At 41.3% G+C, this 27,591-nt stretch overlaps 1 protein-coding gene across 2 annotated transcripts in view; it reads left to right on the top strand.

The window, feature by feature from the left end:
• The window catches only part of MAML2 (mastermind like transcriptional coactivator 2), a 353,802-nt gene that overhangs the window by 223,513 nt on the left and 102,698 nt on the right, over positions 1-27,591 (top strand). For both annotated transcript variants that reach the window (XM_019657165.1, XM_019657164.1), the window contains exon 2: positions 10,832-12,358. In XM_019657165.1, coding sequence (XP_019512710.1) covers positions 10,832-12,358 — 1,527 coding nt within the window. The remainder of the gene's footprint in view (positions 1-10,831; positions 12,359-27,591) is intronic.

The following is a 27,591-nucleotide window of genomic DNA, read 5'->3' as shown; positions in this document are numbered from 1 at the left end:
AAGTTGACCCTTGAACAACTCAGGGGTTTTGGGTGCCAACCACCTGTGCAGTCAAAAATCTGAGTATAACTTTGGACTCCCCCAAAACTTAACTACTAAAAGCCTGCTTTTGACCGAGTCTTCCTGATAACATAAACAGTCAATTAACATGTTTTGCATGTTACTGTATTCTTGCAATAAAGTAAGCTAGAGAAAAGACAACATTATTAAGAAAATCATAAAGATGAGAAAGTATATTTACAATACTGTATGAATACTATAAGTTTATGCTGTCTGTTTACAAGGTGAATTGTCTGTCAGTACTTACATCAATATTATCTTATAAGATACAAAACACTGTAGATAGTGTATATATATATATTACCACCACTAGACATAAAAAATGAAAAGACAATGTGAAAAAGAAATTCATATGTATTTATAGTTATAGCAATTCGTGCACTGATAACGAAGCAGCAATATGATTGCTTTACGGTTGCTTAATATAATCAATACAATTGCTTCAAGGTAGTAAGGAAATCTCCAAAAATGTTTTCCAATATATTTATTGCAAAAAATCCACATATAAGTGGACCCACGTAGTGCAAACCCCTGTTCAACTAGAGCTTAGCTGTGAGAAGGAGATCCCGGTTTTTTGCTATGTGAAGAACACATTGGGATGGGAAGGGCCTATGTGAAGAAGAGATTGGAACAGAGAGAGGCAAAATCTAGGGTCAGATTTGCAGAATGTAGTACAGGGTACTTGGTAGCACACTGTGCTTAAAGCAGAGGAGGCCCGAAGAAGAATAAAGATTGTGATATGAGAGAAAGGGGCAGAGAGGGATAAGGACCTTTAATACATATTTAAGTCAGACAAGCCACTGACGATGAAGGGGAAATGCTGCTGTGGAATTAGGGGTGGCTGTGTTTTATGTTATTTTACAAAAGGTGAGGGCTCTTTAGTGCCTGCATTCAAACCCCAAAATAATAGACAACCCTGGAATGGTGTTAGGGCACTTTCTCTGCCATCTAAGTTCTCCTGATATTCAAATTGGCCAGCATTTTGGGATGAGTCCAATTCCCACCAGCACAAGAAAAGAATAGCAATTTCTTAGAACATCCCTGATTTCCCTGCTTTTCCAATACCTCTGAGCTCTGCCCCACTCCCAGCAGCTCTACAATTGGACAAAGAGTTGCAAAGAATCAGCCCCATGGTTTATAAAGGGGGTGTGGTTCATGGCCAATGGCAGAGAACCATAGACGCTCCATAAACTGACGCATCTAGTGTTCCCAGACCACTGACTGCCCAGTAAGGCAAATCATCAGCTAGTCAGTGAGTGTCTGCCTGGACTAGGGCTGGACTGAGCTTGCGGGATTAGATGAGATGCACAAGGTACTCTCCCGACTTTTTGGAATCCTATTGAAGTGAAAAACTTGCAGACCTGAGTCAATTACCAAAAACAATATAAGTCAGAGAGTGCTAAAATCACTAAAGCAGGAAGAAAGAACATGAGGAAAGGTAGGAGGGGAAGGCCTCACAGAGGATATGGACCTTGAGCTATGCCCCTTAGAGTGAAAGCTTCCAGACTGGCCCTCCAACGAAAGGGCAGAGAGGAGCCACTTGATTAATGAAACTTAATACATGGTACATTCTGCTGAGGAGGACATTTAGAGATTTCAAGAGAGTTGCCAACATTTTAGACATAGCATTTACTTTGGATTTGCTTCGATATAGCTTGGTCAAAAAATGAGTCATGATTAAAGTATTTCAGGCACAAAGTAACTGGGTTTTTCAGGCTTTTATGGAATATTCTGTTCATTTTTCTGTTAAACACAGAGGGTTCATCTCTAAAAGATGGCCCCTGCAAGCCCTTGCATTATGACAATTATAGATACTAGTCAGGATGACTAAGGAGATAGTTGGCAGGGTAATCATGATGGTTACCACTGAGTAGATCTAGAGTGACATTGTTTAAGGTAGTAGACAACATGGGGAAATAATTCATCTCAGAACTTTTAAATTTAAACAATCCCCTGTGCTGGACAACAAGTTTTGTTATGCTGTCACTAGCAGTGTATCAGACTATCATAAAATATCACATTCATTTGCATATTGGGGGCACTTGGTTGGAACGGAGGATTCCTTCCTATCTCTCTCAGGCAGAGTCGCCTTCTCTCTACGACTGTAATCTCACACACACGTCCACAGAGCAACTGTTCCATTGTATTGTTACTTTCTGCTTTGTTTCCAGACCTACTGGTAAATTCATTTTTGTTGGTTTGTTTTTACAAGTTCTAGAATTTATTGAGAACTCACTGTGTTTTAAGACCAATTTCCCAGGCTCTTTATGTGCTTTAACCACTTGGTCCTCATAACAGCCCTATGACATAGACAGTCTCATAGAATTATATACATGGTGCTAGGTAAATACCTGTTGAATGAACGAGTAAGCAAATTCCATTTTACAGATGAGAAAAAGCCATTTTGTTATCTTGCCTTTACCTAGCACAAGCCTGGCACATAACGGTCAGGATGACAGGCAGGGATAGGGGGAGGTGAGTGCCACACAGGCTTAGATTCAAGTTCTGTCTCTCTTTCTAAAAAAGAGCTACCAGTAATGGAATGTGGCTCAGAGCTAGAAGCACTGCTGGTGTTTTCCATACATGGTTGCTAATCTCCACCATGGTACAGGTGAAGTAAGTGACTGGTCCAAGCTTATACAATCAATAGGAGGAAAGTGGCATTTAGATCTCAGGTTTATTAGTTGAATTCCATGCTCTTTCGAGATCCCACAGCCTCCCATTTACCTCGATAAAATAGGATGTCTACCTCTCCGAGGCAGTGTTGCAGTGGTTCTCTTCCCTTTTCCCTCCATGAACGTTTTGTTAGTTGATGATAAACTTGCAACATTCTCCAAGGGGAAGTGATGGAAGTGTCCAAACTGAGAAAATGCAGTAATGAAATACTCTTTCTCTGCACTGAATTGATGAGTGTGTTTCTGAGGCAAGTTCCAACTCTTTGAGCTACTCTTCTTCAAGCCAGCCGCTGATGATAAGAGGGTGGGGAGGCTTTAAAGACGTTTTGAATATGGGAGAGCTTGGCATTCAGTGTCTTTAGCAGGACAGTTTGTTGATGTATTTTCTCTACAAAGATCCTGAATTTGTAGTGCGCTTGCTTCCCCATAAAAATGTATCTATGTTGAACTTTATTCTTTATCATAAAGAATAGCTATTTTGTTGACTAAAGTGGTAAAATTTCTCGGAGCCCAAATCCTGTGGAACAGATTTTCCAGGCAGATCTAACATGGCTTCCACCAAAAACAAAGCAAAACAAAACAAAACAAAACAAAAAACAAACTCACACTTATTCTTGAAGGAATGGAAGTCGAAGGTACTGCAAATAGTACAGGAAATGCGGCCCGGCTCCCCTCAACGCTAGTGCTTCTCACCCACATAGGGCATGGAGTCAAGATGGGGCTTAGCTTTGCATCCCACTTTTGAAACCCCATCCGGAGGCTGCACGCTGCCTTTAGTCCAACACAAGGCTTCACGGCCCCTTCTATTTTTGGTTCAACATGGATGATGACAAGCTTTTCTTGTGGTTCCAATTCTCAGGGCTTCACATTCCTCTGACTTCAGGATTCAGAAGAAAATGATCAGTCAAGTAAAACTCTCGTGCAGCCATTAAGTTGCTTATGAATTAAATACGAAAAAAATTCCCCACAGCCACCTTCTTACCATTGTGTTATTGCTCGATAGTTGGAAGGATCCAGTCCCAAGTACTGAGATCAACCAACAAACTACTATCTGAACACTTGTACTATTCCTGTCACTGTGGGAGGTACTGAAAGGAACCCGGTGGTCAAGTGTAAGACACAATGCCCACCCTCAAAGAGCTTAAAATCTAGTTGGGCAAACTTAATTACTGTATGGACATGAAACAAAGGCCAAATAAGAAGTAAGAGCTTTTTGACACCTTCAGCAAAAGCCTTAAAGCCCATCTCATTTGTTTGGGGGCAGGAGAGCCAGGAAAGAATTGTTCTCACCTTCAAGTACTGCGATTAGCTGGAATTTACAGTTCCAGGTTCCCAAACATTTTTACTTCAAGAATCAAATTAAGAATCATACATTAGTTGGAGGTTTGGTCTCTTTCTAATGTTATCTATCCCCAACCCTACCTCTAAACAGCCATGAGTAAAGTGACCTGAGGAAAACTTACAGATAATGGGACCAAGAGAGCCAGTCCCCTGAGTGTCTAGGCAGTGGTCACTTTGGTTCTTGTGTTTATGCCTCCTCATTGAGAAAGACAGAAAAAAAATGTGACCTATGGACTGAATTGTTACCTTTGTGTGGCATATTCCCTGTTTCTAGGGCAGCACAGGAGACAAAGAATGCATTTACTCTGTGGAAAGGAATAGGGGGCAGGGGATGAAACAGAAACCGGAGGATTGTGCAATAATGGCGTTTTAAAATCTCTCCAGGAAGTTTATGTTTCGAGTCCTTTGGAAGAATAAAGCACAGCTGTTTAAAAAGGAGAGTTTACTGAGGGACCCCAACCCCGATTCCACTGTGTGCTGGATTTTCCTTGTCCATAGGCGCCCGGGCACCTCCGTCCCCAGCCCTTGGGGCAGGCAGGCCACTGTGTCTGGACCTGGCCCCGGGCAGGCCTATGCCTTCCCCCAATGGAGACCGCAGGCCTCAAATAGCATCAAGGTGTTCAAATAGAAGAATCAGAACAAGGACGAAAGTGAAAAGAAATAGTCAGCTGGATCTCAGCGAAGGAAAGTACAGTGACTCCTGTGTAGTATGCTAACCAGACCAGACTTGCTGTGTCGAAATCTTTCCCCAAAGAAGCCCTTTCTTTGGCTGGCTAGTGAAAGGGTGATATTATATGCCTAATCTCACACAAATTAAACATCATAATTTGGGGGAGCAGATTTATGGTACCAAACCAAAAATGCTTCTCCGTCCACCTAGGTAGTGGAAAAAGTGTAAACACTGAAATGTAGTGCTCATTTGAAGCCTTTACTTCCTGCCACCAGCTTAATCATCTGCATATTTTCCCTCATGCCAGGGATGATTTGATAGGGTATGGCTCAGAGCTCTCTCTGGGTGCTCAATTAATTTTTGTGACTGACCATGTGACCCTTTGTCCCTTCCTTTTCTAATATGGGAGCTGTGAGGGTGATGTCCTGAGCTTTCACCATCAACCTCAGACCAGTGATGTCACCATTCTCTCCCTGCCAGGCATCCCTGCGAGTTCCGAATGCCGTCACCCTTGCCCTGTGCATGCGATACATCTTCATTCTATTATCCTTTTGTCTTGGCTGTCTATGTCCGCTGTATCCAGAACAGCGTCAGCATGTGGCAAATTAAAGACCCAAAGGAAAGCGAGAAGTGAGTTAGTGATTCAGAATGAGGACTTTGGAACCAAACAGGCCTGGGTTGGCATCCTTCCTTCATATTATTCGCTATGTCATCTTAATGTCAGCAGCCACCATTGCTTCGCTTATAAAAGGAGGATCAGAATGCATGTTCAGAGAGTTGTAAGAAGACTAAACAAGACTCTACGCAAGTCTTTATTTTAAGAATCCCTGTCTTAAAATAAGCATTCAGTACACAATAGTTATTAAGTGAGAGCCTTTTGTGCGCTTTGTGAACTTTGCTTTTGAGGGCCCTTTCTTCCTTAGAAAATTTTAAAATTGTATTTTGTGACTGTGTTGGCATAAAGATAGGTATATAGTGCTATTATATTTAAAACATTTCTTCAACCTAAACGTTTTTCTTTTTCCTTGTTTTAAAATAAATGAAAATGACTTTGTGGGCCCCTAAGATGACCGTGGGCCCTGGGCAGTATGCTGACCATGCCTAATGGGTAAGTCAGCCCTGGGTGAGAGGTCTGTCCTGGTTCTCCCTCTACCCTTAACATGTTATTGACTGCATTGTGGAAGTTACTGTTCCCTCTGGCCCTTAGGATACACACTGCCCTCATATGTCTTCCTTCCTTCATTCCATCTTTCTCAGCCACCCAGAATGTCTGCACTGGGGAGCTCCCAATATCTCTAGACCTGCTCCTGTCCTTCTCAATTTAAATCCATGTCTTCATTCTTCGTCATTCCCCTGATTGAGTCTCATTCCCCTAGGACTATTCTTGGCCTGGTAAGGTGGCACTGAATTTTCTGATAAACTATTTCTCACTGAGGTATTAATGACTAACTATTCCTCCACTGCTCCTGCTAGAATTGTTGCATTTTGTCACGGAACTCTAAGCAACTCTGTACTGCAATTCAAGGCCATGTATCCGATGGTGAGATTTTAGTTGAGCTAAGAAGATACTTCAAAGTAAAGGTTGAACTTTGAGAATTGTTTATGTTGTATTGTGCCAGTACATGGTACCAACTTCTGTGCATTCACCGGGCCTTGGTAACATGACTTGAATTAGAAGTATCGACCATACAGGACACAGCCTTGTCCCCAAAACTCTCTTGGCAAAGTATCATGCCCATGGAATCCTAATGGAATCTTTTATTTGTGGATTGTCTTCCACAGCATCATTAAGGAGGACTTCTGCTTCCCATCTTAAGTCATCACCCAGCTATACTTAGAGATGATCTTATGCCACACCATACATATACCTGAAAAACAATTCCCACGCCCTCAAGGCCTGTTATTTTCTGGTTTCAGTCAAGAAAGTGTTCTCAAAGGTAACCTTGCTCATAAAGGAGGGAGCTATGGCATATAAGGGGGATAACTTGCCTAATATAGCAAATTAAGTTAATGCTGCAATCAGGACTAGATCCCCGGCCTCCTCGATTCCTGGGTGTGGGTGCCATCTACCTATGTCAGGACCTCGGGTACCATTTACTACACAACACAGACGCTGCAGTTGGGGTGCTTGGTTTGCTTACTGTTGGGTTGTCGGAAAAGTGATGGCATATTTTTTCTATGTTTTTTGTTGCAAAAATGAGTCATGACTTTTCAGACAACCCAATATTTGGAAAGTTACTCAATCTCCAAACCTCAGTTTTCTCATCTGTAAAAAGGGGAGCATGGGCAAGAAATATCGTCATGTGTCTGCGGCATAACCACATTTTGGTGAACGATGGACTGCACATACTACTGTGATGGTGGTCCCATAAGATTATAATGGATTATAAACAAAACGTTTGCCATGTTGAAAGGAAAGGCTGGGACCAATTACGATGTTGAATTTACTGCGAGCTCTGGGTCGTTTAAGGCAGACGAGGAGGCCTGGCGTGCTATCCAGCCGACATGCACCTGCTCATTGCTGGGGCATGAGTTGGTGAGGGAGCATGAGGGGTGGGCTGGGGTCAAGTGGAGCCTGGGAGCCTGCTGTCTTTCCTCCCAGTCCATTCCTTTCTCTCTCCCTCCCTCTTCCTCACTTGATCCCTCTCCTCCCCTCTCCCTTTCATTATTTCTCTGGGTCTCTTTTGATCTTTGATCGCCCTTTCTCTCCCCTTCTCTTCCTTTCCTCCTTCCCTTCTCCTGATGTATTCTCATCCTCCCTCCAATGGTGCCTCCCTCCACGGCCCTTCTCCCCCTACTTCTTCACATACTTAATCTTTCTTATCATATTTTTACTGTACCTTTTCTATGTTTAGACATGTGAGATACACAAATACTTACAATTGTGTTGCAGTTGCCTACAGTATTCAGTACAGTCACATGCTGTACAGGCTTGTAACCTAGGTATGGAGCAGTCTACACCATCTAGGTGTGTGTAAGTGCACGCAACAAGTTTGTAATGTTCACACCACAATGAAATCACCTAACAACACATTTCTCAGAATGTGTCCCTGTCATTAAGTGACACATGACCAGTATCAGCCTCACAGAGTTGTTGTGAGGATTCTTAGAGTGGGCTGTGAGAATTAGATGAGATGATTCATATCAATAGCTGACCACACTGCTTAGCACACAGCCCTCAATAAATGACTTTGTTGTTGTTGTTGTTGCTGTTGCTGCTGCTGCTGCTGCTGCTGCTGCTGCTACAACCACTGCTGATTCTCTTACTACCTCTCTAGCCCTGGTGGCTTAGAGAACGTGCCAGTGCTGCTTCCCAGAGTACACACTGCACTGCCCAGGGAGTGGCCACAGCCATGGGAGAATCTGGCAGAACAGGTTTTCTCAAAGCAGTGGAAAATAAATCAAAGGTGATAACCCAAACCTGGAAAAAGAATGTATTCCTTTGTTGGTTCTTTATTAGTTGTGAAAGAACCTTCAAAATGTAACTTATACTGAAATAAATCAGTGTGGCCACTCTAGAGGTAACATGGTCAAACCTCTTTGGTCTATGCTCTTTCTGACCCCACGAGGACAGACAGTGGCAACTTGGAGTTTCTGCTGAATGCGGTGATGGCTGACTGTTCTGTGATGATGTTGCCTACCTCCGTGAGGAGACAAAGTTAGGAGTCTGGAAACATGCAGAGCCAGCAGAGAAGGGGACCGGGGAAGCTTCAAAGTATGCCATGCCCGTTGCTACAAATTGCTCATCAGTGAATGTGAAGTCTCAGTCAGGGACTGACTCAGTTGGAAATCTTGGTTGAGAATAACAGAGGTTCACCTCATATTGGCTTAAGCAAATAAGGGAGTTTGTTATAAAGATTCCACAGTATATCAAGGAAGACAAGGAAAGATGCAGAGCTGACCTGGGATTGAATCAGGCCCTCAAATGCTATCAAAACTCGTGTCTCCCCTCTATGCTTCATTCTTCTCTCTTTCTACAGACTTCCTTTCTCTATGGCTCTGTGTGACATAAAAGAACAACAACTCACATGTTTTGTAAATTGCTGTGCAGCCACCCAAAGAGAGCCTGGTTTCCCTTTTACCAATTCCAGAATTCTCATGGAAGGAATTGATTGGCCCAGCTTGGATCAGGTTGCTTTCTCTGCTAACCAGTTAGCAATGGTAAAAGGTAAACACTGGTTTTACTGACATGGCACATCCACCATAACCACATACTACCTGTGTGTGGGTAAAACTGCAGGTGAGGGATTATTGAAACAGGTATTAATGAGCTACATGGCAGGAAACATATCGCTCGCATTAGGCTCTGCTGCTTCCTGGCCATTCCCAGATTCCTCATCTTCTTACCAGAGCTCCGGGATGTCTCTCTGCTCACTGTCCCCTGCCCCTCTGTGCTGCATGAACCTTAGCCCTAAACAAGCCAACTGCAGCATCGTATAGTAGAAATGACACAGGCTTTAGAACTTCACAGACTTTGAGTTAAAGCTCAGGTCTACCGCTTACTAGCTATGTGACACTAAGCAAGTTACTTAGCCTCTCTGAACCTTGGTTTCCTTATGCATAAAATAATACAAATCTTGTGGGGTTGTTATAAAGACTAAGGAAAAGAAACTAACCATATTTAAAATATATGGCATATAATAGTGTTCAGTTATATTAATTTCATTTTCTTAATTATGTTACCTAGAAATCTTTAGAAGGATGGTGGAGTGGTAGTAAGTAAAAAGGGGGAAAAGAGAAGTGGTAGAATTTTCTACCTGGGAAGTATCCTTCTGCCTCAGGTATGTTACAGTTATCCTGAGCAAACATTAAATAATTTAAGTAGGTCAGTTGCACTAGAAAAGTCATGTGTTGATAGATAGATGTAGTTTCTCACTTTAGAGGTAAATCAACAAATATCTCAAGGTTAATCATGAATGTTTTAGGTTTCTTTTTAATGTACTGGTATGACTGACTATATGGTTCTTAAAAACCTTTATAATTTCTAAAGTTCATATCATACAATCTAAGCACTGAGTTAGTGAATGAAGTCCTTTCATATTTTGTTGTTACTGTTGCTAGATAGAGAGGCCCTCCCCTTTGAGAGTATAGTAAGCCATACTTTTTATATAAGCTATGATTTATTGAGTTCTTACTCTAACAAGCACTGTGCTGAACTTCTACATGCATTCCTCATTTCTTCCTATTAGTTAAATGCCATTGTCCCCATTTTCTGAATAAGGAAATTGACGCGCAGGTAAGTGAAATGTCAGGGTCACTTAGCACTCACTGACAAAATTGGAATTTGAGCTTAGTTTAGCCAGCGCCCAAAGCCTGTGTTCTTAACCACTGTGTAATGCTGCCTCTCTACACCAAGATTCAGACACAAGCAACAGAAGAAATGAATCCTCAGGAAAATCTGTGCTTAGGGTGTCTCATTTGATAAATGATGAAATTGTGGCTTCTCAGCGCCCACACAATGTTGCTACATGGGCCTGAATATAAAGCTACAGTATTATAGGAAGAAAAATAGGTGCACACTAGATAGCATATCTCCTTGGACACAACAATCACTCTAACTACTTACTTAGAGGATAATAGTGATGGAGGGGTTGAATCTGCGAATGAAAAAAGAAACTAAAAATTGCGTCCCAGTTTTAGCCTCTTCAGTGTTTCCCAACCTGGTCAAAATTGTGCTCAGTCTATTTGTCTGTAGTTATGTGGGGTTGTGTTGTGAATGCATGTGGACTATGGGGCTGCTCCAGAAAACAACACCTCTTTGGTAATTAATTGTAGATATGATCAGTGGTTCCTGAGGATATAGGAAGGATTCTTCATCCATTGGTCGACGTACCAATCATGGGAACATGGTGCTCTCTAACCACTAATTGACCTGCTCCTCTGGAAACATTTTATTTTGTTCTACGTATGCTACTGTGAGTTTCATAATATTCCAGACTATGCTTGATTTGTACCTTTTTTCTTTTTGAATTCATCCTGTGTGTAAATGGGAAAAACATTTAAATATTATGTCGCTTTGGATTAGAAGCGTGTCTGGATCCGCACGTCTCAAGTTGTTCTTTTGTATTTCCCCTCTGTCTTTCAGCTCCAGGGTTCCTTAAAAAGAAAACAGATAGTTAACCTATCTCCTGCCAACAGCAAGAGGCCCAATGGATTTGTCGACAACTCATTCCTGGATATCAAAAGAATCCGTGTCGGGGAGAACCTCTCTGCAGGACAAGGGGGCCTCCAAGTGAATAATGGACAAAATCAGATGATGTCAGGGACCTTGCCCATGAGCCAAGCACCCCTGAGAAAGACTAACACGCTGCCTCCCCACACACATTCTCCTGGCAATGGCATGTTTAACATGGGCTTGAAAGAGGTGAAGAAGGAACCGGGAGAGACCCTGTCTTGCAGTAAGCACATGGATGGCCAGATGACCCAGGAGAGTATCTTTTCTAATAGGTACGGAGATGACCCTGGAGAGCAATTGATGGATCCTGAGCTGCAGGAACTGTTCAATGAACTGACCAACATATCAGTGCCTCCCATGAGCGACCTTGAGCTGGAGAACATGATCAATGCCACCATAAAGCAGGATGATCCATTTAACATTGACTTGGGCCAGCAAAGCCAGAGGAGCACTCCCAGGCCCTCTCTGCCTATGGAGAAGACAGTGATCAAAAGTGAATACTCACCTGGCCTGACCCAGGGCCCCTCGGGCTCGCCTCAGTTGAGGCCCCCATCAGCCGGCCCTGCATTCTCCATGGCTAACTCTGCCCTCTCCACTTCATCCCCAATCCCTTCAGTCCCGCAGAGCCAGGCTCAGCCTCAGACAGCCCCAGGAGCAAGCCGCGCCCTGCCAAGCTGGCAGGAAGTATCCCATGCCCAGCAGCTCAAACAGATAGCTGCCAATCGTCAGCAGCATGCCCGGATGCAGCAGCACCAGCAACAGCACCAGCCTACCAACTGGTCAGCCTTGCCCTCTTCTGCTGGACCATCTCCTGGTCCATTTGGGCAGGAGAAAATCCCCAGCCCTTCTTTTGGTCAGCAGCCATTCAGCCCACAGGGCTCCCCCATGCCTGGGGTAGCCAGCAGCAGCAGCCAGCCGAAAGTCATGGCTAACTACATGTACAAGGCCAGCACCTCAGCCCAGGGAGGACACCTGGATGTGCTCATGCAGCAAAAGCCTCAGGATCTCACTCGAAGTTTTATCAACAGCCCGCACTCGGCCATGGAGCCCCGTCTTGGCAACACCAAGCCTTTGTTCCATTTTAACTCAGATCAAGCAAACCAACAGATGCCTTCTGTTTTGCCTTCCCAGAGCAAGCCTTCTCTCCTACACTACACCCAACAGCAGCAGCAGCAGAGCTCGATTTCAGCTCAGCAGCAGCAACAGCAGCAACAACAGCAACAGCAGCAGCAACAGCAACAGCAGCAGCAACAGCAGCAGCAGCAGCAGCAGCAGCAGCAGCAGCAGCAGCAGCCACCGTCCCAGCCCACCCAGCCTCTATCAAGCCAGCCTTTGCTAAGGTCACCCTTGCCACTTCAGCAAAAGATCCTGCTTCAGAAAATGCAGAATCAGCCCATCACAGGACTGGGGTACCAAGTTTCCCAACAGCACAGACAGGTAAGGGCCATACTGCTCCCAACCAGAGTTCCCAGAGACCACCTAGTCTGGTCATTATGCTTTGCTTACCATTATGTTTACGTTGGGATGGGATCAAGACCACCAGGACGGTAGTGGTTCTGACAGATTCATATGAAGACCTTATAGAGGCGTGAGCTACTATTTCCTGGTAATGCATTACTGTCATTGGGAGCTATCGTGACCCAAGGCTCTTGCTTATTAAGAATGTTGCATTATAATTCATGTCTTTAGTGACAGGTCCAGTTCTCAATAAGATTCTGATATGCCCAATGTTTATTCATCCAGTCAATACATTGGCCATTAAGTCAACATGCACTTCCTGAGCACCTACCACGTGCAAGATGTTTTGATTTTGCTGAGTATGGATGGCAGGCCAGACATGATATTAAGAGTATCTAATGACCAGTTTACACTCACACCAACCAATTGAAATGTCTAAATGCCAAACCTATTATAATCTTGCTGTGACTACATGTTGGTGCATGAGGGCTTCGTATCCACCGTAAATAAGCCATTGTCCTTGTCTGCAAGTACCGTCTGGAGAGGGAGACAGGCTTTAAAAACTATCATTTTAATACTAAGTGGAAAGAGTAATGATATGAGAGTACAGAGGTTGGGTATCTTCCCCAGCAAGGGGAAATCAGGGAGGGCTTCTGGAGAAAGTACTGCCTGAGTTAAGTGTTACAGGATGAAATTGTCAAGACTATAAACAGAAAAAAAAAAGGAAAAAAATCTGTGGTTACCTTACATCCTGTGGTTAACATAAAACAGAGGTTTTATTCTGCCCCAAAACATGAACAGTATGAAGAGATAGCTCTGTGCCTCCAGAGCACATCTTAGTGTGTAAGCTCTGATTCCTAGGGAACTTGAAAGAGGAAACTCTTCCAAGAAGGGGAGGGAGGGAGTGAGGGAGGGAGGGAGCCTGAATATTGTTGTGTGCATATGATTTGACAGGTCTACTATAGTGTCCAAGCACAAAGACAGCACATTACATGTCAAAACAATATGTCAGGACAGTACGATGGCATGAAGCCTAATTGCAGTCCCATTCCTAGAGTAGTTTTCATGGCCACTGCCCAGAAAAGAATGCCACAAGAACCACAGTCTGTGGCCAAGCTAACCTTTGCCCTAGATGTGTGCCAAGAGAAAACTAGACTCGACTAGGATTGAAGAGCTGTGTACCATGTAAATCTTTCAGCTTATCCATTTTAAAAGTGTATTTTTTAAAGTTGTACAATAGATTGTGAGTAGAGTCATATGTATATTTTTAAAACTTCCATTTTTAACGTGGGTAGTTTGGAGATCATTGAAAAACAAACCGTATTGTGGAACTACTTTCTAAGTTACATGTAGCCATTTTGATTTGGATGAAATTAGGTTCAAATTCTTACTGACATTCACTAGCTGTATGACCTCATCAAATCATTGAACTTCTCTAAGCCTCAGTTTCCTTACCTTTAAAACCAATAATAATATATCCTAGGACTTTTAAAGAATGAAATGAGATCATTCTCAGCTCAGAGTCTAGAATAAAGTTGGCTATTATAGCGATCATCATGGAAAGAGCCATATATGATATCAAAATATTTGAAACAAGTATTAGTATTATGTAGAAGCATTGGAGTAAGTCTCAAATTCTAACATAAATAGTATTGAAGGAATAAGGGAGAACTATCCCTAATTCTTCTATCTAGCAATATGGTGAGTAGGGAGCAATTTACCCTTCCTGGGCCTAGACTTCTGACCATAAAAGTGGAAATAATGAACAATGAGATATTAATGAGAGTTAGCATTTATTGAGTATTTATCCTATAACTGGCACGCCTCCCTTCTCCCTTACTTGTGGCATCTCATTTCACCCGCGTGAGGGGAACACAATTATTCTCTTCTTACAGGTAAGGCAATTGAGGCCCCAGCAAGTTAAATAACTTCCCCAAAAGTTATTTGTTGGGAAATGAATGACCACTTGTAGATCATTGTGGGATTCTCAAAAAGAAGATTTCTTTTAATACTGAGCCATATTTACATAATGTACATAGTAGATTAAGTCCTTTGGGGATACAGAAAGTCTAAATTTCTAACCTTCAAAAATGTTAAAAGAATCAAGAATATCTCTGTGACTGTTGACCTGCCTATGGGTGAACATTATGGAGCTAACCAAAATAATCAGTTTATCGCAGGAAATATATCTCTTTGGTGCCCCATCAGCCCTTCTTTGGGAGCCTTCCAACCACCTCTAATATCTGTCCTGTTCCCAGCTCTCCCGCTCCTAACAACAACTGTACATCATACTGCTAACCGCTTAGCCCCCACCTGAGCTCCTAGGTACCAAGCACACCAATGGGTACTAATGGCCAAATCAACAAACATCTTCCAGTGCTTTAGATCATTTTTATACTGTTCTCAGTGCCCATGACATATATGATGCTAAGATAATGTTCATCTTTTCAAGAAGGCCCTTTAAAAAGTGTTAGAAATGGTAATGGCGTTTCAATCTAAAGGCCTCTTCTAAATACACAGGCAATGGCTACCCGTTTACATCTTTATTACAACTTTGTAGATTCAACCACTTTGTCCCTTCCAGTTTAGCAATTCTATGAGATATGGCTCTGAAGTCCTGTGTCTGAGCTGTGAGCAAGTGTAGCCAAGCTCTGTAGTCAAATAAGCATTGTCCACTTGAAAGCATTCACCTTTGGGTGGTTGGACCCATTCTAATAACAACGCTGTTGTTCATTACAGTTATGGAGTTTTTCTCTGGGGATTATCTTCAGAGCTTTTAGTACATTTAGCGGATTATTACCAATGCAATAATATTCATCCTGTCAGGGTGATTTTTGAAAACAATCAAGCTCGGTAATGTTTCTTTGGGTCAAAAACAAAGAATAACTATGATGTGGTAGACTGCATTTCAAGTTTGGTTTGTGAATGTTCTCTGAAGTCAATAAAAAAATAAATTAGTTGCTTCTCAAGATGATAATTTTGAGAAGCAGCTGTCATCTGGATATACATATTTCTAAAGTTTTTCTAATTCTTAATTTCTCATCCAATGTATTGCCAAGTATTCTCAACTCAAAGAGAGTGGTTTTAACTATCCATAGTAGACAGCAAAAATGCGTATTCTTATTTCGGATTAGTTAAATCTTTGTTATTCATGACCAAAGTCATGGGAGGGGAGGGATTGGTAATTAAGCAACTCTTAAGTTTATCAACTAAAGCATCCTAAATGAAAACACTAGTCACAAATTTTTTTCTGCTTGTCATGCTCACTTTGTGTCAAACACAGGAAGATTTACTATGGGATTTGCTAATTGGAGCCCTTTAGCCTTGGACATGCTAGAAAGCTTGGCTTTCTGCTACAAAATAGGAGATTGAATTTGTTGATCGGTTTCTTGTAATTTACCCAGTAGACTGCAAAAATGGCCTGTTCTTCCTTCACCTTTCAGAACTCTGAACCCAGACAGGTCTGCCTGCTCAGGCACAGACTTAATTTAGGGGATTCCTAGGCCCCTCTCCTTTTATTAGGTACCCACCTCTGTTCTACTAGAGGTACCCGAGAGATGAATACAGCATAATTGAATTGTTGGAGACATCTTTATTGTTCCATGCCTGGGGTGGTTTTAAGTAACCCCTTCTCCAGAGACTGGGAGAACAAATGATATTTGGAGTTTCAAAAAATGTCTTCAGTGACTCTGTCTTGCCGACGTTTGGGGCTTTGCAAATGGAAATATCTCCTGGCTATAATTTTCTTCCCTTTCTGATTTGAAGGTTATGGGAGAGGGCAAGAGAGGGATGTAATGCTTGCAGTTCTGATTTATCTTCATGTCACTGAATCCTTGTTTAAGGTGTGAAAGAGTTATTGGTCGACCAGTACTTATAAGAGTTCAGCCCAAAAGCACTAACTAACCTCTTGAATCAAAAAGTGATCTTTTTCAGAATTGCTTAATCAGACACTTAAAAGGGTGATTCCCCCCCCCCCCAACATTAGATCCATGAAACTCAAGTGGATTCTATATTTGGTTTAGAATTCTCCCATCTCTAAAAATTTGGAGAGGGAAGGCAGCCAGTGAATGACTGGTTTGTTATGACTGAAACATAAATTTGTACATTTCCTCCTTAGTTTAAAGCCAAGTTCCTCCATCATATATTAAGAACTTCACCCCACTATCTCTAACAAGCCAAGTTTAGCCTTCACTACTCTACATATCAACCCTGACATAAATCAGGCAAGTCTCCTAATGTTCTCCTCCCCTCTTTTTAAAGGTAATTGTGTATGTATCTTATCTTAAAGATGAACACTCAGAAAATTGTTTTCCAATTGGCCTGGGTGAGGGTGGAGGAATCGCTGTAGCTCTGGTATACTGACAGTACTTCTCAGTCCTTATAATTGCCCAGTGAAAGTGCCAGAGAAGAGATAGAAACTTGAAACAGCTGGACATGGATTTTCTAATGGGAAAATAATTATGAATTCAGTGTTCTTCAACAATATACCATCTGGGGGCTAGAGGCTGGCCAAAAGGTCAGCCAGTGAGACTAGTGCCAGGGTTTGGGATAAGGGCTAGAATCAGGTTAGAGGAAGTCAGGAGCATGAAGGACCAAAGACAAAACCAAGATTAAGTCCTAAAAAAGCTGGGAAATAAAATCAGGCAGCAAACTCAGAACCCAGGAATGAAGCCAAGCGACGGTAACAACCCTATGGTCAAGGGTAGAGTATAAATGACATAAATCTAGAGTGAAGTTAGGATAGAGATCTAAGAGATGCTAGGCGATCATTGCAAATGACTTCTGACTGTTTGGTGATTTCTATTAGGACTCGCCTTGGCGGGGTTGTGCTGGCAAACGGGAAAAGCGCTGGTACAGACATACTAAGGGCTGTCCATGGCAGGCCAGGAGCATATGTTTGCATTTTCATTTTATCTTGGACATTTTATCATTTATCTTTGAAATTTATGAAGGAAACAAAATTTTTTTTTTTAATACTCCATGAAGCTAGTGCTAAGGCCAGGATCCAGCGTGAATTTCCAGACACACATGTTAATATAATTGTACTAAAGAATCTTGATTGGAAAAACTAGCAGAAGGGATTTTGCATGTGTTTTGTTAGTTTGTGTTAGATGGTTTGTTTGTTTTAACATTAGTACCAACTCTGTCCCATATACGAATAACCCAAGTCATAGATATTATCAACCCTTTTTTTTTTTTACAGGTGAGGACCCTGAGGCTCAGAGAGATTAAATAATTTACTCAGAGTTACAGTTAGTAACTGGTCTGAGTTTAAACTCAGTGCTAATAACTGCTATGCTGCCTAAGTTAAGGAAATAGATAGAGGTGGTTTGGGTTGTGCTAACAGGGCCTTTTTGTGATATCTGTTTAAAATTTCACTGTTGTCTACATTCCCAGTTTATTTCTACCTCAGGGAAAATTTAAGCCAGTTCTGATGCAGAGGGTGGGATGGGGGAGCGAGGGAGATCTTCAAACAATTTGCTGAAGTTGCCATCTCTGAATCCACAGATCCTTATGTTTCCTGGTCTGCCCAACCAGGAGCCACAAACTAAAGATTCCAGGCTAAATTGAGTACTGCTCCGTTCTTACCTCTAGCAATTTCTATTGTTCATTCATTCAAAAAATATTTACTGGGTGCCTGCTATATGCCAGGCACAGTTCTGGATATTGGTACTACAACTGAGAACAAAGATGAACATGTGATATAATAAGGGGGAAAATAAGATTAAAAAAAAAACTTTAAAAAAATTTAAAAATCAGAGAGTGTTTTCAAATTGAGCTATTTTCATCATATTGCAGGCTATTCTTGCTTCTGTTGCTAGGCGGATTTGCTGCTGGGCTTCTTGGTACCTCTGGTCCCAGATAAAAATGGAAAAACCCAAGGGAGTGGTATGTGATTTAGTTTTTAAGGCCAAAAAAAAAAAATCCAAGGGTTTTGTTAGATTTTTTTAGTGATAAACAAAATTTATTCTCTTGCTTTTTTTTGAACATGACTCATAAAAAACCAGTTTAGGATCACTGTTTGAGTTTCACAATAGGCTGAAACCATAATTCTTGGCATTCATTCAGATGATGAAAATTTATTGAACACCTACAATATGCCAAGAATTGAAGGTTAAAAGATTAAGTGATCCAAAGAACCCTCTTTACACTCATCTAAAAGATCAGGAAGGCATGGTCCCTCCTTTCAATGAGCTTTTGATCTGAAGAAGACATCTGTCACTAATACTTATTGGAGTCCATTGGGTACATATACGACATTGTCGTGATCCTTAACAGCCTATATACTAGTAACTGAGCCCAAATCGCATGGGCCTTTCCCTTAAGTCTACAAGTTCAACTTTGAACATGTTATTTTAACCTTTTACAGAATAGAATTCTATTTGCTGGATATTCCACTTTCATTTCTATTTTGTCATCCTAGGATGTAATAGCTCAGATCACAGTAGAATGAGTTGGTGTAAAGCAACAATTAACTCCTGTATCCCTCAATAAAGAAATAAACACAATAACAACAAGAACATGTTAGCCTTGGAATCATAATAAAAAAATAGTGTAAATCCACAGTTAGAGGAATGGCCTCTATTCTCATTTCAAGGTCTTTGTCCCTGTGTTGCATCCATCACTACAAGCTGTGCAGTTAAAGCATCAGTGGGTGATTTAGCCTGTTGAATACCAAGTTTCCAACTAGGGAAAAAAGAGGGTATAGGTTAAAAAATAGATTTGATCCTGGAGACGGAAATGCAGGAGGGTTAATGGAAAATCTGACAGATATTTAACTGTAATGTGCATTAATGTAGGTGACTCAAACAATCCCCTTTGCACCTATTCTAATTAGTTTTGCCTTTTCTAATCAGATGTCAGTTGTTATCAGTTTGGTAAAGGGGAGTGTTGGATTATTTTTGTGAAATCGAAAGGAAGCAAAAACCCATTTAAACGGTGCTCTACTGTAATCAGTAAATTTTCACATGAGTGTTAATTAGAGTCAAGTACGAAGACTTGAGATCCAGAAGGTGTTTACTATAAGGAGTTCTAGGTTTGAAACAAAAGGCTGAACAAATGTTTAGACTACTAGCATCAGAGAGATGTAATGTGAGTGAAGCACCCTACTCTTCTACATTGTGTTTTAAGCAGGGAAGACCAAACTTACACACACACACACACACACACACACACACACACACACACACACACTCACACACTGAGACAGCTCTCTGGATACTAATTAGCGAACTCTGGCTGAATATTTAAATTTTTTGCAATGAATCCAAACAATAAAGTGGCACCTTATTCTCCCAGCAATAAATTGAGTAGAGCATAATAGAGGGAAACCAGTGACTACTTTCCTGTGCATCCTGCAAAAATCAAGTTTCAAGGTCCCCAAGGATGAGAGAATGGGGGTGGTTGACCTGTTTCCCTTTTTTTTTTGGACTGCTAATTCCCTCCACCCTGAATCACTGGCATTTTCCACAGGTCACTTTCACAGGAGCTTCAGTTCAGCTCTACCTTCATAAACAGGCAACTTTTTTGGCTTTACTTCTTGGTCGTGCACAGGTCGGTGTGGGTGAGCACATGAGGGTGTGGACCTCACATGCTGGTCTTTGACTCACATTTCTGTTCTGTCTCTGTGTCTTTGTCCCATTACTTACCCCCCACCCCACCCCACTGGCTGTACCCTCTTTTCTTTTACCCTTTCCCTACAGACCAATTTTGAACTTGTCTCTTTTCCCTGACCTCCTTGAGAGCTGTTCTATGGCAGGCCTTGAAAAGGGGTGCCGAGGACATTTAGCCACTGGAGTTGTTAATGGCAGCAAAGGTGAAGAGACTTTTCCTAGGAAAAGTTCCCCATTGGGGAGAGCCATGAGGCTAATGAGCTGGCAGGCCCATCTCTGTGTCCCATAAGCCTCTGGCACAGATGAACGAATGCTGAATGGATGTGCACAGGGGCAGGACATCCAGAAGAGCTTCTGACCATTGTCCCATCTCACTTCAAGTGCTTGCTAACTGGCTTGCCTCCTTCCAGGATTGCCAACCTGCAACTGGTGCGAGCATTCCAAAATAGGAATTTGGTCGTGTCTGTCATGTGCCTAGGCCCCTTAAATGATCTTAATTTTCTCAGCATGAAACCCAACTCCTTATGTGGCTTATACAGCCCTCTATGACCTGGTTTAACTGGTTTCCATTCCCAGCTTTCTTTTTTTCTTAACTGCCACCCATTCACTCACATTTCCCCCTCAAACTCATATACACTCTGCATTCTAGCTCTCTCCATAAAAAAGTATCCTTTAATTCCCGAAAAGGACCATTTCACTTAGCATTAACACCCTCTAGGTCCATCCATGTTGTTGCAAATGATAAGATTTCATTTTTTTTTATGGTGGAGTAATATTCCATTGTATATATGTACCACCTCTTCTTTATCTATTCATCCATTCATGGACACCCAAGTTGCCTCCACATCTTGACTATTGTAAATAATGCCACAGTGAACATAAGGGTGCATATATCTTTTCAAATTAGTGTTTTGTATTTCTTCAGGAAAATCCCCAGAAGTGGGATTGCTGGATTATATAGTAGTTCTATGTTTATTTTTTTGAGGAACCTCTATACTGTTTTCCATAGTGGCTGCACCAATTTATGATCCCACCAACAGTGCACAAGGGTTCCCTTTTCTCCACATCCTTGCCAACACTTGTTTGTTGATTTATTGATGAGAGCCATTCTGATAGGTGTGAAGTGATATCTCATTGTGGTTCTAATTTGCATTTTTCTGATGATTAGTGGCATTGAGCATTTTTTCATGTGTCTATTGGCAATCTGTATGTCCTCTTTGGAGAAATGTGTGTTTAGGTCCTCTGCCCATTTTTAAAATGGGTTGTTTGTTTTGGTGATAAAGTCGTGTGAGTTCTTTATATACTTTGGGCATTAGCCCCTTATCAGATATATCATTGGCAAATATCTTCTACCATTCCATTGGTTGTCTTGTTTTGTTTTGTTGATGGTTTCCTTTGCTGTGCAAAACTTTTTAATCTGATGTATTCCCATTGTTTATTTTTTCTCTTGTTTCCATTGCCCAAGGAGACATCCAAAAAAATGTATTGCTAAGAGCAACATCAAATAATTTATTGCCTATGTTTTCTTCTAGGAGTTCTATAGTATCAGGTCTTACATTTAAGTCTTTAATCCATTTTGAGTTTATTCATGTAGCATATGGTGTAAGAAAGTGGTCTAGTTACTTTAGTTTTGCATGTACATGTCCAATTTTCCCAGCACCATGTATTGAAGAGACTGTCTTTACCCCATTGTACATTGTTGTGTGAGACACTTTTGATGGAGGCGGAACTGACCTATATCCTGGGAAATGGTATGGATAAGAGTCAGCTAAGAGAATTTTATCAACAATATTCCAAGTGATTCTTTTTTTTTAGAAAACATGTATGGAACTTCAATAATTTACAAATAGTGACCAAGACACAATCCCTGCCCATAAGTAACTGACAGAAACAAGTGATTATAATGTATTATAAGGTTTCTGATATAAGTTACTATAAGGTACACAGAGATACAGCACCTATTATAGCTTTGGGAACCAGAAAATGCTTCCTGGAGGAGGTATCATCTACCTTGAGTGTCTACCTCAAGGAAAAACAGGAGTTAGTGAGATAGAAGGGGGAAAGCCTTCCAGAAAGAGACCGAGTTCTTTTGGACAAGTCCAAGTATTTCATTATGTCCAGACTGTAGAGTGCAAGGTCAGGAGGGGAGACAGATGAAACTAGACAGGTCATCAGGGGCCTTGACAGATGACATGACAGGTCACCAGATCCTGAGAGCAATAGAAAGTTACGGGAGAAATTGTATGGGTTGTTTTTAAACAGAAGCATAACTTATACCTACCACAAAGTAGTTGCTTACTTAAAATACATTGGATGCTAAAAAATCAGATTTCCTCTTCAGAAAAGCCACTATAGTTACACTCTAGAGCACACACTGGAGGGGTCCAGGCCATGGGCAAGGAGATCTGCATGATATCTATACGTCAAGAACATTTTAGAGATTTTGAATGTACAGTTGCTATGGACCCAGGTAGCTCCACCCTTCTGCCAACCTCAGCGTGCCTCTGCCTGTTCACCTGTCCTCTCTGTGTCATTCTCTCTCTTGCCCCTCACATTTTGCTTCTCTAAGGCTGATGCTGTTCTTCAGCTCTTGCTCCAGAAAACTTGTTTCATCAGTTAGTGTCTCTTATATCTTTCCTCTCTCCTTTCTATCTTGAAACATGCTCAAGTCCCCAGCATCCTTCAAAAATAACTTTCCATCTACCTCCTGCCCCTTTGAACCCCATTTTCCCAGTTACCAGGCTCAGCGCCTCTATGGTGTAACTCCTCTCTCCTTTAGGCCCTCCATCCCAGGTGCTACTCTGATACCACCTGGTGACCATCCACACCTTTCCTCGTCTCCATCTCCACGGCTGGTACCCGTGTGCTCGCATTATTGCAATACTCTCTTCAGCCTCCTTTCCAACTCCTTCGCCCTTCTCAGTAATGGGCCTGACAGTGTGTCTAAGAAATCCGGCCTTGCTCCATACCCCTTAGGGCGGAGGCCAGGGGCTGGGGTTCCAGTTATCTCTGTTGCTTTGCCATGCCCCTGCCCTGGCAAATTGCAGCTTTGCTCCAGACCAAGACAGTCCTTGATGTTCCTCTTCACAGGACCATCTCTCTTCATCATGAGTGCCTTTTGCCCAGCCACTGTCTTTGCCCTTCTGTCTACCTACTTAGACAGTTCTGAGGTGTCTGAGAACCCCAGCCCCTGGCCCTCTCCATCCCCTGCCCTAACTGCCCATGTTGCTATAATCACCACCCCCTCAATCTGTGAAACAAGTAAAGTTCATTTCTTCCTCCTCTATTGCATACAACATAGTGCAGACACTTCCAGTGTAGCTCTTATATTGTATTATAATTTTGTTTAGCATCTATTTGGTATACTGAACTGTGAATTCCTAGAACTTCTCTCTCTCTTTCAACTCACAAAGCATTTTATATCATTGCATTCATGGCTTTCTACCTTGAATTGTAGTAAATGCTATGCTTTAACCCTTCCACTCAACTGTAGACAGAGACTCTGGTCACTGTGTAATTCATCTTTGCATCTCTAAGGGCTAACAGAGTACCGGAGAGAAAGTCCTAACATGTGGACATAGAAACAGAAGGAGATGAAGGGAGAGCAAAGGAAGGAATAGAAAGAAGTTATTGGTGCGTGCGCACATGCATGCATGTGTGTGTTATAGGCTGTATGGTCTTAAAATCAAAGGAAAAGAAATAGATTGAATAATTTCTCATATCAATCTGAATATAAAATGTAAAGTATTGAGAATTTATACATTGTATACTTCCCAAAATGTTGTAAGCGTCTCATTGATCATATAGTGTTGGCCAAGTTACTTAAATTCCCTGAAACTAAGCTATATCATCTGTAAAATGAGAATGACACCTATTTTACAGGATTATTGAAAAAATTCCATAAAATAACCATGAGACATACAAAAACTACAGGGTCTGCACCCTGTAGGTAATTAACAAATGTTGGCTTGCTTCTCTTTGCAAAATAAGGATCATAGGACCAAATTCATTAAAACAATCCAAACTACATGTTAGTAGACACATGCAATGAGTGACTTCCAAAACTGAGCTCTCATTTAACTCTGAGTTTCTAAACAACTAAGGCAAAAAGAAATTATGGGGTTCTTTTTTTTAAAAAAAAATATAAAAGAAAACATACAAGTTCATCAATGGAGGCAAACTTTTTCCTGGAAATGAATTCAAAGGCACATTTGTCATTGGGGGAATTAGGTAATATGATGGTCATCTTCCACTGGAAATTTTGCAAAGATACCTTGATACTGTTGACATTGATGTTTCTGTTGTTAAGCCACAGTATAAAGGCTGAAGCCAAAATACTAGATTTGAAGTCAGTGAATATTTTTCTGGGGGACAACTGAGATAATGTGGTAGAGATATTATGTTTTTTGAAGCTCTGTTTCAATGGTTTTCAAACTTCATTCTAGCAAGAATAGTTCTTTCGCCCTTACCCCTTTTCAGGTTTCCCTGAGGCACCTCCCCTAGAACCTTAGGTTCCTTCAAGAGAGAAGTTCAAACCAGGGTTCTGGCTTACCCCAAGACTAAAGCTTAGAAACCATAGAGGAATGCATAATTTAAATTCCCACTGACAGCCTCACTCAAATATCAATTGCTCAAATGCGTTCCTGGCAAACCCCTGCATTGTGTAAAGTAGACTAGACCTGTGGAATGTCTACCTCAGAATCAGATTTCAGGGAGAGCTTTGCAAAAATCCTTTTAAACTAAAATCTTATCCCTCCATATAGAACAAAACTATAAATTTCAGATGTGACCCCTCGGCTCTCCAGACCAAGCTCATTAAAAATCACCACGAAAAAACTCAGCAATTGGTATAGTTATTTATCATTCAACAAATATGTAAGCACCTCCTGTATACAGAAAACCATGCTAGCTGCTGTAAGAAATGTAAAAAATGGGATATGCTGTGTGGTCGGAGCAGCATGGATGTATATATGAGAAAGACAGCACATGGATTCTAGACCCAAACGTCTTGTTGAGTAATCAGACCTTGTTTACTTCCTTTGTTATCATTTAATTCTGAATTGTAAGACTCTAAAATGCAATTGCTGTCCTCATTTTTAAATTTAATTTTTATCACAGCAACACATGCAAATAACATAAAAAGACAAATATTGCTAAAATGCAAAAGCTATTCATTGGCACCCCCTCCCCTCACCCTACTTAGTCTCTAGAGGTAACCAGTTTCATCATTTTGAGTTGCTTCTTCTGGTATTTACCATCATATTTCTAAATTCATCTATACCTGATACTTCTGGATTTACTAATTTTAAGTAATATCTGTGACTTATTATAACAGGTGAAGATTTTAGTTTTATTTCCAACCTTTCCTCCCTTCCCTTCTTTGCCACCATATAGTTATGTCAAACATTTGCTTAAGTCTATGTAAATGTTTTCAGAATTCTAAAGAGAGAAATAATGTTTACTGCGAAGATAAGCAGTATACTGTAACTATAATTCCTCTCCAGGATATAAGTGTCTAACGTGTGTGTGTGTGTGTGTGTGTGTGTGTGTGTGTGTGTGTGTGAAGTTTCTTTAAATCTCTGGCTGTGCCTTCCAATACCGTCGACAGCTCTGTAAAGCATCTCTCAATACGTTTCCACACTGTAATCCTGTTGGATAATCTCTTTGCTCCATTTCTTCTCCTGGATACATCTCTCCTGGAGCCCACTGTCCCAGCCAGTATCCTGATGGGTGTTCTGTAGGCCTGCTGTCATCTGTACAGCTGTCATCCTAGAACTTCCTGCCACTATCCTGAGACTCCCTTCATTTCTTTTCTTTTATCAGATTCCCTGCTTCTGGATCCCTTGTGTTTCTCTGTTAGTTTATTTGCTCTCTCATTTTGGTGAACTGCATCTGCTGTAGCTCCCTAACAAAGGGTTTTATTAAAGGACAAATGTTCAAACCTTCAGAGAAATCATAACTCATTTGAGGTAACAAGAAAAATTCAAAACATCAAGAAAGAAAATTGTAGATCATAGATAATGTCCTAGTACCTATACCTAGTGCTACAGAGTGTACAAAGGAGGAATGAGAAAGGAACCCTCACTTATTGAGCACCTACTATGTGCCAAGTGCTTTCTTCATGGCGTTCCTAAGCAATAGAAATAATTTTCTCCTCTTTCTATATGAAGAAGTTGAAAGCAGAGTGGCTTAGTAATTTGCCTCGGTCACACAGCTATCGGGTGGCAGAACTGGAACTCAGATCATGTTTGTCTGCTTGTGCTTCACACACTACATCTCTCAGCCAAAAAGCACAAATGCACAACCTTTGCCCTCAAGGAATTTATTCAACCATATCTTTAATCCAATTTCAGACAATTGCTATTTTTTGGCCCAATATGGAGGGTGTGTGTGTGTGTGTGTGTGTGTGTGTGTGTGTGTGTGTGTGTTTAATTAAAGTCTGTTTAACATAACATCTGTTTTCATAGTCCCATGTACATCATGTTTTATTATGATTTTCTCTGTGAAATTCTTGAACAGTACTATTTCCAAAGGAGATTTGAATTCTGTATCTCGCTTTATTTATTAGGGATTAGGCAGTTACAGTCCGATCTGGTTGCAACTGAAAGTATGTCAGTGGTTTTGCCCTTCTCCCTGGTGGATGTTGGCTTCTATGGCAGTCAGTTCATTTTCTGACATTTATCACATTTAGCTCCTGCCTAAGGGACATCCAGGATTATTGGTGGAGAATTAAATGAGTGGAATGAATGATACATACTGCTGGCTGTGTACCATAGCAGCAGGTTACTCCAAACTCGCATTCCCTGGAAATCTGTATTGATACACCTCTCAGAAACAAAACAGAGCATGAATTACAAAGGGTAGAAACATAGGAAAGGATTTGAAATTGAATAGAATCATTGTTTATCTTATAGATAAATTACTGACTAATGTGCAAGCAAACACTACCATGGAAGCGTTCCATGCAGTGCTGGCACAGTTGAAGCCCTCTGGCAGCTTTTCTCACCTAGGGGTCTTCACACTTCAGACACAGCTCTCAGTGGCATGGTGAGCTGCTGGGACTAGAGCAAGGGGCCAGTTCTCTCTGCACACTCCTAGCTCTGTTCTCCAGCAGCGTCCTGGCTGCTGTTCCAGCATCACTGTACTCAGAAGCAGAAACATGAACCCTTTCATATAGTTAAAAATTAGAGGCCAGTTAACTGCCCTTTCAACAGTCTCCACTTTTGAGTGTTGGGTTCCAAAAGTTCACTTTTAATTTGGTTGTTTGGCACTCCTGGTACATCTTTTTCCATAGGAACAATTTACCGTATTTTGCCATGTACAATGCGCTCCTGTTATATATGTGCACCCGCATTTTCGGCCCAAACTTTCACAGAAATGGAATTAGTACTACTCATATATAATGAGAATCCTTATTTTTCCATCACAAATTTGAGCCAAAAGTGCACATTATACACGGCAAAATGCGGTCAAGTTATATTAAGTCCTCAGGCTAGCCTGCCCAAAGTCTGTTTGACTTTGAGCTATTAGAGTACTAACCATGATTTCTCGAACATTACATTAAGGAAAAACAAAAACAAAAACCCAAAACGTGTTCAA

This window comes from Hipposideros armiger, unplaced genomic scaffold (genome assembly GCF_001890085.2).
Source record: "Hipposideros armiger isolate ML-2016 unplaced genomic scaffold, ASM189008v1 scaffold_274, whole genome shotgun sequence".
Classification (NCBI taxonomy): domain Eukaryota; kingdom Metazoa; phylum Chordata; class Mammalia; order Chiroptera; family Hipposideridae; genus Hipposideros; species Hipposideros armiger.
Note: the sequence above shows the minus strand (reverse complement) of the source record. Positions and strands in the feature narration are given on the sequence as shown.